The 13217-nt window shown below is 42.9% G+C and overlaps 1 protein-coding gene across 4 annotated transcripts in view; it reads left to right on the top strand.

Moving 5' to 3' along the window:
• The window catches only part of SGK1 (serum/glucocorticoid regulated kinase 1), a 74942-nt gene extending 73442 nt beyond the window's left edge, over window positions 1-1500 (top strand). For all 4 annotated transcript variants that reach the window (XM_082215977.1, XM_082215975.1, XM_082215976.1 and 1 more), the window contains one exon: window positions 94-1500. In XM_082215977.1, coding sequence (XP_082072103.1) covers window positions 94-261 — 168 coding nt within the window. In that variant the 3' untranslated portion in view covers window positions 262-1500. The remainder of the gene's footprint in view (window positions 1-93) is intronic.
• The last annotated feature ends 11717 nt before the right edge of the window (window positions 1501-13217 follow it).

The following is a 13217-nucleotide window of genomic DNA, read 5'->3' on the forward strand; positions in this document are numbered from 1 at the left end:
GAAAACACATAGGCCCCACTCCCAGTTAAGGAAAGATCTGAACATTTCTTCCCAGTCCGACATTAACAACAGAACCTTCTTTTGTTTTCTCAGAGTGGCCCCAATGACCTGCGGCACTTTGACCCTGAGTTTACAGATGAGCCTGTCCCGAACTCCATTGGCCAGTCTTCAGACAGCATCCTCATCACTGCCAGCGTCAAGGAAGCTGCTGAAGCATTTCTGGGCTTCTCCTATGCCCCTCCCATGGATTCTTTCTTGTGAATTTCTATTATAGTGATCTGTTTGTACTTTTTCTTTTTTTTTTTCATTTAATAATGACCCTTCTGTTGGCCTTCTGTGTGAGCTGCCAGTTTGTCTGGTCACCTTCAAAAAGGAGAGGGAATTTTTTTTTTTGCACATCTTCTCACTGTGTGGCAGCTTTGCAGCCTTAATTTCAACTGCGTTTTTATTTTATTTTTCTGGAAGCTTTTGTTGTCGTCGTTCCTGCCGTTCATTTGGAAGAGCACATTCTAACTACTTTTAAATGAACTTGCAAAAACATTTCAACTTCCAGTTCTTCCCACCCACCAAAGTGGTGCTATCGCCTTTAGAAGGAAAGAAGGAAGAAGCTACTGCTGCCATAGACTGCCATAGATTGTAAGCTTAAGAACAACATCCTGTGTGCATCCCCCCTTTCCCCCTTTTTTTTGAGAGAGTTTGTTCTGAAAAGCCTAGCTTGAAGATCTTTCTGGATACGATGGGGATGATTTTACGAAAACGTGCCTTTCCCCCCCCCCCCCTGAGATCTTGTGAGCTCCAAAGCTTTTCCTGTCACAAGAGTGTTTCCTGATTCACACGTGTGTTTCTTTTGTGTGTATGTGCGAGTTTGCTATGAGGACAATGGTGTCAGTGTGGTATGCACATTTTTCAGATGGACTTTGTTCAGAAGCATCAGTGCGACACTTGCAGGACTCTACAATGGGGGGCATTGCTTGTTCCTTCCATATTTGGAAGACAATAAATTAATATGTGTAGATAGATGATTTTTTTAAAGAAAAAAATGTAAAAATTAATGATGATGGGCTTCAATGACTTAGTACCCATAATGCTTGAAGAAAGCATTGCTGCTATGGAAAAATATATATAAATATAAATATATATATATATATATATATATATAAATATTTCTATTTTTAGAATGGGTTTCTAGGGACCAAAATGCCCCAACTGCAATCTATCAAAGCTGTTGGTTTATTTCATTATCATTTTTTGTTCATCTGTAAAACTGGGCATTATTTATGGTTTGTATTTTTTTTCATTCCTGGTTGTAAGTATTTGTAAAAAGACTTGTACAGTTGGTTGCAATAGTAGATGTATATTTAAAAAGGAAAAAAAACCTTTAAAGGCTTATAATGTATACCACTATTATAATGTACTTTACATGGTTATTATACAATATGTATAATTTTTGTGACCAAACCCATTGGTTTGCAGTAAAATCTTGGACAATATTTCTATAAATGCTGTCAGTTCTTCCTTTTATAAGATCAAGACATCTTTTCTTCTGAACCACCTTTTCATTAGCATTTTCCTTCACAAGACAAATGCATATGTTTTTAAACATCCAAGGGTCAAAAACTACTATAGAAAGAGTAGTCTTCAATATTGTACAGTTGGGCTATTTGATAAAATGCTCGCCAGTGAGAAGATCAATGAATTAAGTCCTACTGGATCAGGCCAAAGGCTCATGTAGTTCAGTGTCCTGTTCTCACAGTGGCCAACTGGTTGGTGAGAAACCCCTCAAGCAGCCCAGCATGTCCACCAACCCAGCTAAGCCTTGGTAATAGGCTAGTGAAAACTCCTATTGCAGAAACCTGCCTTGCGCAGAATTTGTTGACACTATCACAGCCATCCGACCTCCTTTGGCCTGGCACTTTTTCTGATTGCCAGCTGTCAAATCAACTTAGTGGATAGGCATTCTCAGGCTGCCAGTAGCACATGCGTGCTGGGGCCAGCAGACTAAAGGAGTGATTTTCCAGAGAAGTATCTAGAAACTTGTGTAGATGCTGTGCAAAATCAAAACCCCACTAGTGTGTTCCCTGGTGGTTGAACTCACTTGTTCATGTTACTGCAGTAACAGTATTCTTACTACGAATCTGGAAGTTGGAGCTGGAATCATGAACCACAGGGCCGCCTGGGTCTAAAGCAGTTTGCTCCTCACCTGTCACACTGCACATAGTGCTAAACACGCCTGTTGCATTGTGTATTTAGATTAGCAAAAGGACCTGGCGATTCAAACAAGTGAGTCATCTCACATCTCTGCTAGAGGGGATGGCGTGCACAGCTCCCTGCTCACCTTCCACCCACTGTTAACCAACCTGATCTGAGAGAAAATGCACACCCTATAGCAAGGAACCTTGCTTTGAATGTGTGCCTGTGCTTCTTCAATGGGTGGTACCCAACTCCAAGTAGACCCCCTGAAATTCATGGATGTGACTAAGCTCGGCCTATTAATTTTAATGTGCCTACTAAGTTTGACTCATAGCTGAGCACCACCTAATATTTAAGGGCAATCTCTGCTTTTTAAAAAACTGTCTAAAGAGACTGGGGGGCTGGGATGATTTGCAGAGCAGATGTGGAAAATGCCAAATCTTTCATTCCTTTTTCTTTGCTCTTTCACAAAAGGCATATTTCACCCCAGTGCAGAGTGGTTGGTCAGATGTGCATCCTCTATTATCTGGGCATGAAATGACCAGCAGATGTGCAGAATATTCAGTCCCCACTCCTGGCTCTTGGGAGGCTCCAAAAGTATCACCACATACGACATGGGAGATGGGAGCGAGCCAGGTCCCCACTCCCCTTTGGGAAGGGATTATAGCTCAATGACAGAACATGTGCTTTGCACAAGTTCCCAAATTCAGTTCCCAGCATCCTCAGTTAAAAAGACAGAGCAGGGGTGGGGGGAGAACAACAACTGGAATCCAGAAAAGATGCTACCACTCTCTGAAAGCAAGCCTGAGTTATGGTGTTAGTAAACAGCAACTGCCTCCTTTGTCCTTATAGGAAGGCAGCTTCTATTTTCTCTCAGATCACCAACCCCCTCATCCTGTGAACATCTCACTGAGCATCTTTTCAACCTTATTTTTCAGCCAGAAGATCTAGAAACTTGCTCCCCCCCCCCCCCGTTTATTTTGTTTTTTTCCACAAACTGAACCACACCAGATTCCTTACCTGGCACCAAATGTGGTATATGATGTTGTGACTGCAGGAATTCAGAATACACACAGCTCTGCTTCTCTTGTATATATTCATGACTTGCAAATGCTTATATGAAGTGAAATTAATTTGCCACAGAGGGAAGAGCTAATGTGGCCATCAGCCATGTCTCGCAGCCGAGTTCAGTCAGCTCAGCTGTGAGAGGTGGCTGATAGCCAATTTAAGGTCTTGCTTTGAAGCCGAATTATTTCCATAGCAGCAAATGGCCTTGTTTTGCACCTGCATGCCTGATGTAAGAGGAATGTAGTGGACTTGTTATATGCAATGATTCTGTTGACCATACCGGCAATAAAAGCCTTGTTTTATCACTGCAGTATAGGTGCAATACAGTTTTACACTAGGGTGAAAAGTACATGCACAAGCAGCTGTGCTAATTGCCAGCATGGATAAACAAACCATCCAGGCTCTGTCTCATTTACTGGAAGAGGGCTTGTCTGTGCTTGCCGAAAACATAGTTCCCCAATCCCCCTGGGTTGGCCTTCCGAGGGGAATTGATAAAGCAGAATTTCAGAGCCTGGAAAAGCACACAGAGCTGAAAGAGGAAGTGGGAAAGAGTGTGACTCTTCCAGTTTCCTCCCTCAGCTCTATTTACTTTTAAAGGGAGAAAAAGGTAATCACCCTCCCCACTTCATGACCAAGGAAACTTAGAGGCTTCATGGGCATCAGAGGAAGTCTTGAGAGTGCCATGGTGCCCACAGTGCCACATTGGCAAGCCCTGCATTCACCAAGTAGAAATGTTCTAGGAATCACAAACTGCATTCCATAGCTTTTATGGTCTGAAGATTGCCGTGCACATATATTTATCACTCTGCTTCTTTTGCGTACATTCAAGCTCCAGTTGAATGATCACAGACTGTACTTTTTGCATCCCACTGCCCTTTAACTCCAGTGTTTACTCCCCCCCTCCTTACACCCATGTGTATATATGCCTGCCAACTGCAGCTTACACTTCATGCATTTGATGAAGCGGGTCTTAATGCACTAAAGCTTTATCCCACATTAAATTTGTCAGCCTTTAAGTTGTCACAAGGCTCCTTGTTTTTGCTGCAAGAGAACTAGCACACTTATCTTTCTGGATTTTTTCCATCAGTACATTGACTATACTTTTGGCCTCTATAGCAAACAGTAGCAAGTGATAGGACAACGTTACCTGTTAGCATAAGTGCCGAGAGACCAAAGAAGGCTCAGAACACCCAGTTAACACTTGCCAGAGTTTTATTAGAGTCATGCTCTCTATGGAAAACTTTGGACTACTAGCAGAATTTTCTACTGAACTATTTTGTTTTTAGAGTGAAATTTAGATGAACGATGCCACCATGTGGGCTGAAAAAGACATGCGGTCCAGGTTCTTGCTCAGTAAGAATAAATCAGTTTGCATATTTTAATTACAGCAATAATTCAAATAGTTATTATTAATAATATTTACTTACTTACTTGATTTGTATACCGGCCTTCATCCAAAGATCCCAGGGTGGTTCACAACAGGAAAATATAGAATGAGAACACAAAATACACAATAAAGCAAAAACAAATCAATAACCCCCCCTCCCACAAACACATTTTAAAAGCCATAGAATGTTAATCGGCTGAATGTGCCTAATTGAAGAGAAACAATTTCACTTGGCGCCTAAAGATATGTAATGAAGGTGCCAGGCCAACCTCCCTGGGGAGAGCATTCCACACACAGGGAGCCACCACAGGAAAAGCCCTGTTCTTGAGTTGACACACAACGAAGGGCTTCAGACGATGATTGCAGGGTCTGGGTCAGTCCATATGGCTAAATATTGTGAAAGCTAAACTAATAATACAAAGCTTTGAAATAAGTCCATAAAGGTACAAAATCTATGCAGATACAGAAAGTGAGGTGTTGTTCATTTCTAAGAAAGCAAAAGGCTGTGAGATAATCTCAGCATACTCACGTGATGGCTTATTTGGCTATTAGAAAAACTGACATTGACAGCAATTTCTTTTACCCAATTCAAAATCTTTAAAACCTGGTGAAAAAGGAAATCACTTAATCACAATTAACGTGTGTCCAGATAATTCCTGCCCACCCAGAAACCTCATTGGGTTAAAAGGAACTTACTTCCACATAGGTCTAGACATTCCACTGGAAGGTGAGAGTAAAATGCAACCTTTGCGTCTATTGGCACAGCCTCCTATAGAAGGAGAATGCCTGACACTAACCGGTGCCTGTTATGCCCTCTTGGTACAATGCTTTCAGCTATCCTTCCTAAATACAGCCTGCACTGCAGGTTTAACTGCTCTGCTTATCTTCTCAGTACATCTAGTCACTTTTTCAATGGCATGAGACCATTTGTGAGGTGCTTTATAACAGAAAAGATGACAGTTCTGGTATCCAAAAGAGTATTCAACGCCTTCTGAATGCCAGTCAATGCACAATCTCCAGATAACTTCATGCTCTCCGAAAGGTCTGTTTCAATGTCAAAGCCTCTTATGTTTAGCAATCATTAACAGATGTCACTGAGCAATGTAACCATCTACCTACCTGCCTTCTCCTCTGCAGATTATACCTTGCGTCTGATGAATGCAATGAACGGGAGAGAGATGGAACTCAACAGAACCCTCCCTGCACTCAAAGAAGCTCAAAGAGCCCTTTGTCAGTCGGGATGGAAGGAGCCTGAGGCCAAAGTATTTGAAGCAAGGCGGTTAGTAGACCCAATCTTTATTGAAGTACTGTTGCAACAGCATTTCCCCTCCCCTTCCACGTCTGTGAGAGGCAGGTGAAGTATATGTGCTGCCGAAGCGAGCACCACGTCTGTGAGAGGCAGGTGAGAGAACCCAGAACAAAAGATAGGCCCTGCTTTTACGTATATCCTTCAGTGGTGATCTTGCATTTCCCATGTCCATCCCGTTTCTGCCAGGCCTTCATCATGTACATGTAAGAAAGTATGCCATGGGTTACCTGGGGCTTTGCGGATGGGTGGTGGGGTTAGGTGGAGTGTGGGGAGATTGTTCCCTCTGGGCATGTCAAAAGGTAAGTATAGTCTAGGTGACTGAGTGAACACGCCGACCCTTTCTTTTCCCAAGTGCACAGAAGAAAGGATGACTGGTGGCTGATATTTAACCATAGAATTTCAAGATTTCACAGTTGCAGCAGATAGTCCATGGATGATTGGATACAGAGTAGGCCTTCATCCTCCCAAGAAACATAGTTTACATAAGGAAGTGACAATTACAGAGAAAGGTTGCAATTTCCATTTAGATATTCATTGAACACAAAGTAACAAGCATAAAGTAACACATACAATTTGAAACCTCCTGAGACCTTCAGAAAATGTTTCATAACTACATACAATGTTTTGACACCCAGAATAAAGTTTTCATTTGTTACACAGCACATGCAGTTGCTTCTTTCTTTATTGGATGAGGCACTATGGTTATTTGGGATTTTCTGCCGTCTTGCAGGATAGACATAGTTCTTACAGTTGCAAACTCGCTTGGAGGGAGAAGCAGGGTTCCAGTCCAGGAAACTCAGCTGGCAAATTCCTATATCATGTCTAAAGGACTCTAAAATCAGAAACACAGAGACAGAGGAAAAATCCTCTGTTGGAACGAGGGTCTCAGATTCCTGACCCAAAAGTCTATGGATGATGTCAGACCAGGACCTAGGAAAGAGCTAGTCTGGGCTTCTTCTTCTTCTTCTTCTTCTTCTTCTTCTTCTTCTTCTTCTTCCTGCTGCATACATACCATACTGTACATTTAAAGGATCCTGGGAACTGCAGCTGTGTAATGGGGTAAACTACAGTTCTTGGGCTTCTTTGAGGGAAGTGGTGTGCTTTTAATGTCTTCTTCTTTGGCGATCACTCGTAGCCGAGTAAGATTGTCTTGCATAAACATGATTTTAACAATGAGTCCGTAAGTGACTGTGGAGGCCAATTGTGGATCCATACGTCCTTCCACAGTGGGGATATTGGTTTCTGGGCGGGAGTTGATCACAGTGTGGATTTGCCAAGCGTGCCTTCCTCTTAGCACGTTTCTCCCTTGACACAAGCTTGTGTTTCTCTTATTTGCAAATTGCATTTTTGGCACATTCTAATGGAGGCCAAACACCCGAGTCATTCCCTTGAACCTCATTTTTCCAGCAGGCCTCTTTTTAACTTGGGAGAGAGTCCCGCAGTTTCCCCTCCTGTCAGCAGGGGCCACTCTAGCAGCTGAAAAGAGGCAGCTATAGGAAGGTCGGCTGGCGTCTCCCTGCTTCTCCGCCTTCCTCCCGTCTCACAGCCTCAGGTCAGGGAGAGAAAGGAAACCCTGCAGAAGAGATTGCAGCCCTGCTGCCTGGCAACAGCAGGTAAGCTCATACACCTGGGCGAGCAAAGGGCAGGGGGAAAGGGAAGGCTGGGCTGGAGGGTCTCGGGCAACTGAGAGGACAGGTTGTCATTCAGTGTTGGCTTCCAAAAACCCTTGTGGTTGACATTCTTTTTTAAAAAGAAACCATGATTATGTAGAGCCCAAATATGAGAAAGCATCTTTCACCAGGGCTTTATCAGAAGAGGGGCCACTTCAACGCTGAGCTTGTTTTTAATGCCACAGCTCAGTCCTGCCGGAATTTAAAGGAAGCTGTAAAAGCATATGCAGTGGTATCTTTTGTTAAAAAGAAAGGAGAAAGGATATTTTCCAGTTTCCAGTTTCCAGGTCGTTTTGTACCACTAAGAAGGTGGTAAAACGTAGTGACTAAGACTAGAGTGTGAGTGAGGAAGCTCCTGCTGTGGCCACATCCTTGGACCACTCTTCATAGAACTGTAGAGTTGGAAGGGACCCTGATTATCTAGTCCAACCCCTGCAATGCAGCTGTCCCATTCGTGGATAGAACCTGCAACCTTGGCATTATCAGCACCACTCTCTAACCAAATGAGCTATTTTTCCTCCCGCCCCAGGCTCCTCCACCATGGCTGTGTTTTCCCTCCACTGTTGGAGGCTGTATGCCTCTAAACACCAGTTGCTGTGAATCACAAATGTGGAGAGCACTGCTGCCCTCAGTTCCTGGTTTTGGACTTCTCACAGGCATCTGGTTGGCAACTTTGAGAAAAGGATCCTTGACTAGATGGATCTTTGGCAGACCAAAGCTGTGCTTTCCTTTATGTTCCTGTGTTAGCACCCCCTGTCAAAATGGGGGGGGGGGGGTTTGACAACGCCTCACAAGACCAAACTAGGGCTGTGTACACATCACTGGCTTAAAATTCAATGAGGTTGTTTTTCTCAGCTTGGGCTGAAGCTGGGTTTGGGGGGGGGGCAGGGACAGTATTTCATTTTTAAAAATGACACAATACCTATGGACTGTAGTGAACTTTGTGTGTATGCTGCTTCTCAAACAAGCAGTGGGAGTGCATCAGATGCAGAGCAAATGGGAGTGTGTTTGCAGCCTAGATATGACACCAGAAAACCTTTGACTGGTTTGCCCTACTTGTTTTTTTGTAATCTCAGTAGCCATCACATGGGCCCCTGAATGTGATCAGGACTGCAATGCTGAGATAAGGGGGAGGGCTAACCCTTTTCTTCCATGCTGTTTGCCAGTGATAACCACCTGTCTACTGAAGCTGATGCTGGTATTTGCTACATATGGGAAGACTAAGGGGATGGAACAAATAATGTTATGTACGCAAAGTCCTTTGGACACCTGACATGTGATATAACAGGTGAGCCTGTGTCCCTCAAGAGGATGTTTGAGTTGGAGAGTTGGAACTCTCATCCAGCAACCTCTTGGAGGGCCACAGGTCCTCTGGCCCTGCTATATGATGTTATTTTTTGTGGGGATCTACAACTGGGAATGACCACATCCTGTAAATATAGCATAAGCCTTAGATAGACTAGGTGCTGAGGTAGTCACTTTTACAACCACCACCACCACCCTGATATATATATATATATATATAGAGAGAGAGAGAGAGAGAGAGAGAGCGCTATAGATAGAGATAGATAGATAGATGATACATACATACATGCTATGGCTCCCTAATTTCAGGTAGGAAATTTGTTTTAGAAGTCATTGTCAGGGCCAGAAATGGTATTGAGGGTATTTTATCAGGCTGAGTGGAATTGAGCACCCAGCATGCATGCACAGAGTAATTCATTTTGTAACCACAAAAGCCAATCTTCACATGTCTGGCATCGAAATACAGGATTACTAGGTCAATTTGTATTTCAGAGTTCTGCCAAATATATTTATATTTATTTATGGAAAGCATATTTATCCCACTCTGCAGCTGACAAAAGGCTCGCAGAGCATCTCCCAAAGCATCTTAAGGGCTGTCACATGGAAGAGGGAGCAAGCTTCTTTTCTCCTGCTCCAGAGGGTAGGACTCAAACCAATGTGTTCAAGTTACAAGAAAGGAGATTCTGACTAAACATCAGGAAGAACTTTCTGACAGTAAGAGCTGTTTGACAGTGGAACGAACTTCCTCAGGAGACTGTGGACTCGCCTTCATGGGAGGTTTTTAAGCAGAGATTGGATGGCCATCTGTCATGGATGCTCTAGTTGAAATTTATGCATTGCAGGGAATTGAGCTAGATGACTCTTGGGGTCCTTTCAACTCTATGATTCTATATCATTGACAACAGTCCCTGCCTTAGGCTTACAAGGCATGGCACAAAAGGAAAAGAAATTGGGAGGGAGGGAGGGAAAGAAAACAAACCTAGATGCTGCAGGTGTCCAGCTTAGCCAGTCTTTCAGCACTTGGCATCTGTTACAATCCTGTTGGAGTGCAGAGCCATGCAGCCTATGGCATAATTTGCATGGCTGCTTAGCATGAGGTGATAAATAAGTTGCTGTTTTGTTTATTTTTACACTTCAATTTCAGATGGAAGCTGCAACCGTGCAGCTAAATCCAAGAGTGAAGTACCCATGAAGGGATTGTGCTGGTGGCCAATGGCAGGATAACTGCAGGGCCCCGCCTCCTCCTTGTAGGTGCCTGCGGGAGCCAGTTGGTGCTGTTCTGTTGCTTGTCAATTCGGTACCATATATAGTTATGAAGAAGGGGAGAGATTTGCATTGCAAAGTCTGTTTTATTGCTGTAACAACCTCAGGGTTTATGAGACATATTCAGAAGTGCCTTAAGCAGGCATATATGAAATAGCAAATAGGCCAGTGGCATTTTGAAGGCCAATAAATGCGTTGTTGTGTGAGCTATCATGGGCAAGAGAGTCCTTCATCTGCGGACAGAGAACGTGTTAGATGTTTATGAACACAGATTTGAGGAAGCAGAGAGGCCACCGCTACACAAGAAGAGAAAAAGGAAATATCCCCAAAGCTTGGGTACATTAATTATCTAACTCAATCACTAGGCATCAATAAAAATTGTCTCAGGCATGCATCTTCTTTGCAGGCTGGTGCTGATAGGTTTAACCTATTTGAATGGTCTGCATCTTTGCTGTTTTCACTACACAGTTACCCTTCTGGACTGTTAAATTCAAAGGTCAAAGGTGTACACTTAATTTACTAAAGTCAGCTCTGCACCTTATGATTGTAGAGACACTAGTGTTGTGCACCGGCAGTTTCTTCAGCAAAACCTGAAGTGTGGCTAATGCATGCTTGCACTTCTTTAAACTTCCTAATTGGGTTCAGGCTTCTAGGCATATTTATGTCAGTGTTTAAAGAGACAGGTTTCCTCTCAAAATACCAGAATAAAAGCAGTGGGTTTTCTGCAGTAACTGTAACTTGTAGAGATGATGTACATAGCCTACTGCTTTATAGACGTCAGTTCTGGGATATTGGACGGTACTAATGTTTGTTAACAAGACATTTTGCTCTGTGGGGAGTGCATTGCTCATAAGGTCATATTTCTGTTGAATTCTGAACATAGCTAATTGTACTTACGATTCCCTCCCACAGAGAAAAAATCTGAAACGATGTGACCTGCCTTTTGTTGACTGAGTGCATGTACAGTGTGCATTCTGGGTTTATGATACATTCTCTCCAAAGGATTTTCTTTACTGAACAGTGTGGACTTGCCTGTGCTTCCTCTCTTTGTTTGTATGCATTCACTGCAGCCAGAGCCCTTTCCAGTTCCTTCCTACAGTAGATCGACAACTGCGCATGAATAATATTGATGTCTCAGCTTTTCACCCAACATGGCACGAATGGCTTCCCTCTGAGTTACAGATTATCTGCTGTTGTGTGCAATACTAGTAATAAGGTCACAAACACAATTCTTTTCTTTTGGTGAGCATGAATTCATCAATTTTAAGACAAATGAGCAGTTCCAGTTGCAGCATAGTAGATAGAAATCCATTCAATGTGACTTGTCCCCAATTTATACAAAAGAACACATCCTAATAGCTGTGAAAATTCATTTGAGTCAGACTTTGAGAAGCCATAAAAAACAACAAGACCAGAAAGAAGCAGAATTAAGTTCTTCTTCAACAGCTGCTCCTGATTTATTTTGGGGTCTGTTGACTTGACTGGTAATTTCATCACTCTCCTCATCCACTGCTTCATTTTACCAGGAGAGTGCTGCTGTCAACTCCCACATTCACTTCAACAGCTGGTGCTGGATAGCTGCTGGAACCAGAATCTACTGTGTTTAAGTGCAACTTTGGGAAAATCCTAACCCTTGATGATTCCCAGCTGCTTCGACCTGTCCCTAGCTAGCATTGTGTGCATGCAGCGCCGCATTCTGAACTTGGTCATTACTAACTCAGATTGAAGGTAGCAGTAATAGCATACCATAATCAATATTCAGCAGATGACAGGCATGCACAGGACCTGCTCAGCTTTCCTCACAAGTGAAATTTTCTTTTTTCTTTTTTTAATAACTTTTTATTCAAAATTAAAAGAGAACACATTATCCAGAAACATATCATCCTTATTTCCCCCCATTTTTTCTCCCTCCCCCTCCTATCCCCCGCAGAACCCACCCCCTACCCCCCGACTTCCCTCAGTTCCAGTCTTTGATTTCTCTAAAAATGCTGTTTTCTGCATGTTACGCAGTTGTATAGATCCTCAAACTAATTACCTGATTATTATCAGTAACAAGTTTGTGAATGTTTATTCAAAACTAGCCAAGGAGTCCAGTTCGCTTTGTTGTGTCTTCAAATACTTTGTAAAGGGTTCCCATTCATCTTTAAAGTCACAGTTATCCTTGTCCCGTAGCTTGTATGTCAGTTTTGCCAGTTCTGCATAATCCGTCAATTTTTCTTGCCATGATTCTTTAGCTGGGGTTTCTTCAGTCTTCAATCCTTGTGTTATTAAAACTCTTGCGGCCGTTGTCATTTACATTTTCTTGAATGGTTGTGAGAATAGACCTCTAGTACCCCATTACTGTTGTTTGATGTGAGTATGGCTTCATGCTTTTTGTTGGATTTGCAAGCGGGCTGGTAGAAAAGCATATCCCCATTTCTTTCAATGCAAAAGAGATGGTGCTATTTTATACTGGATGGCAGAATGCTCATCATTATGATTGGCAGATGAGTGTGGAGAGAGGACCTGTATATTGCAGCACCCCTGGTATAGGAGGGGTAGGAAATGAATTTCTGTGTGTGGTGTTATGCATAATGTTTTGCATAAAGCCCAACCTCAAGGAAATAGAGAGACACTTTGGGGGGGGGGCATAAGAATGCCACATTCTATTTCAGCAAACTAAGGAAGAGGAAGGAGCAGAGCTGTTGTATCAGATACTTTGGGATGTTCCAAGTGGGTGCAGAGTTCTTGCCCATCTTGCGAAAATGTGCCATCTTTGGTCCAGACTCTTAGATCTTCATTGCTTCACTATCTGGGGATTAGTTGCTCAAGCCTCCTTCTTTCACACTCTGTCAGTCAACACATGGTCAGAGATACTTTAGTCCTGCAATACTAGTGATCTTGAGCTGCTCTTTGGCAGTGGCAGGGAGCGTGGGCTGGCTGCATGTTATTCCTTTTAGTTCCAAGGAAGTGAAGCACCTCGGTTTTTGATGTGTGTCTTTGTCCAGTTTTGTTTTGAAGTGTTGAAATACCAAGCGTCTTGGAT

Source organism: Podarcis vaucheri (genome assembly GCF_965113315.1).
Source record: "Podarcis vaucheri genome assembly, chromosome: 3".
Classification (NCBI taxonomy): domain Eukaryota; kingdom Metazoa; phylum Chordata; class Lepidosauria; order Squamata; family Lacertidae; genus Podarcis; species Podarcis vaucheri.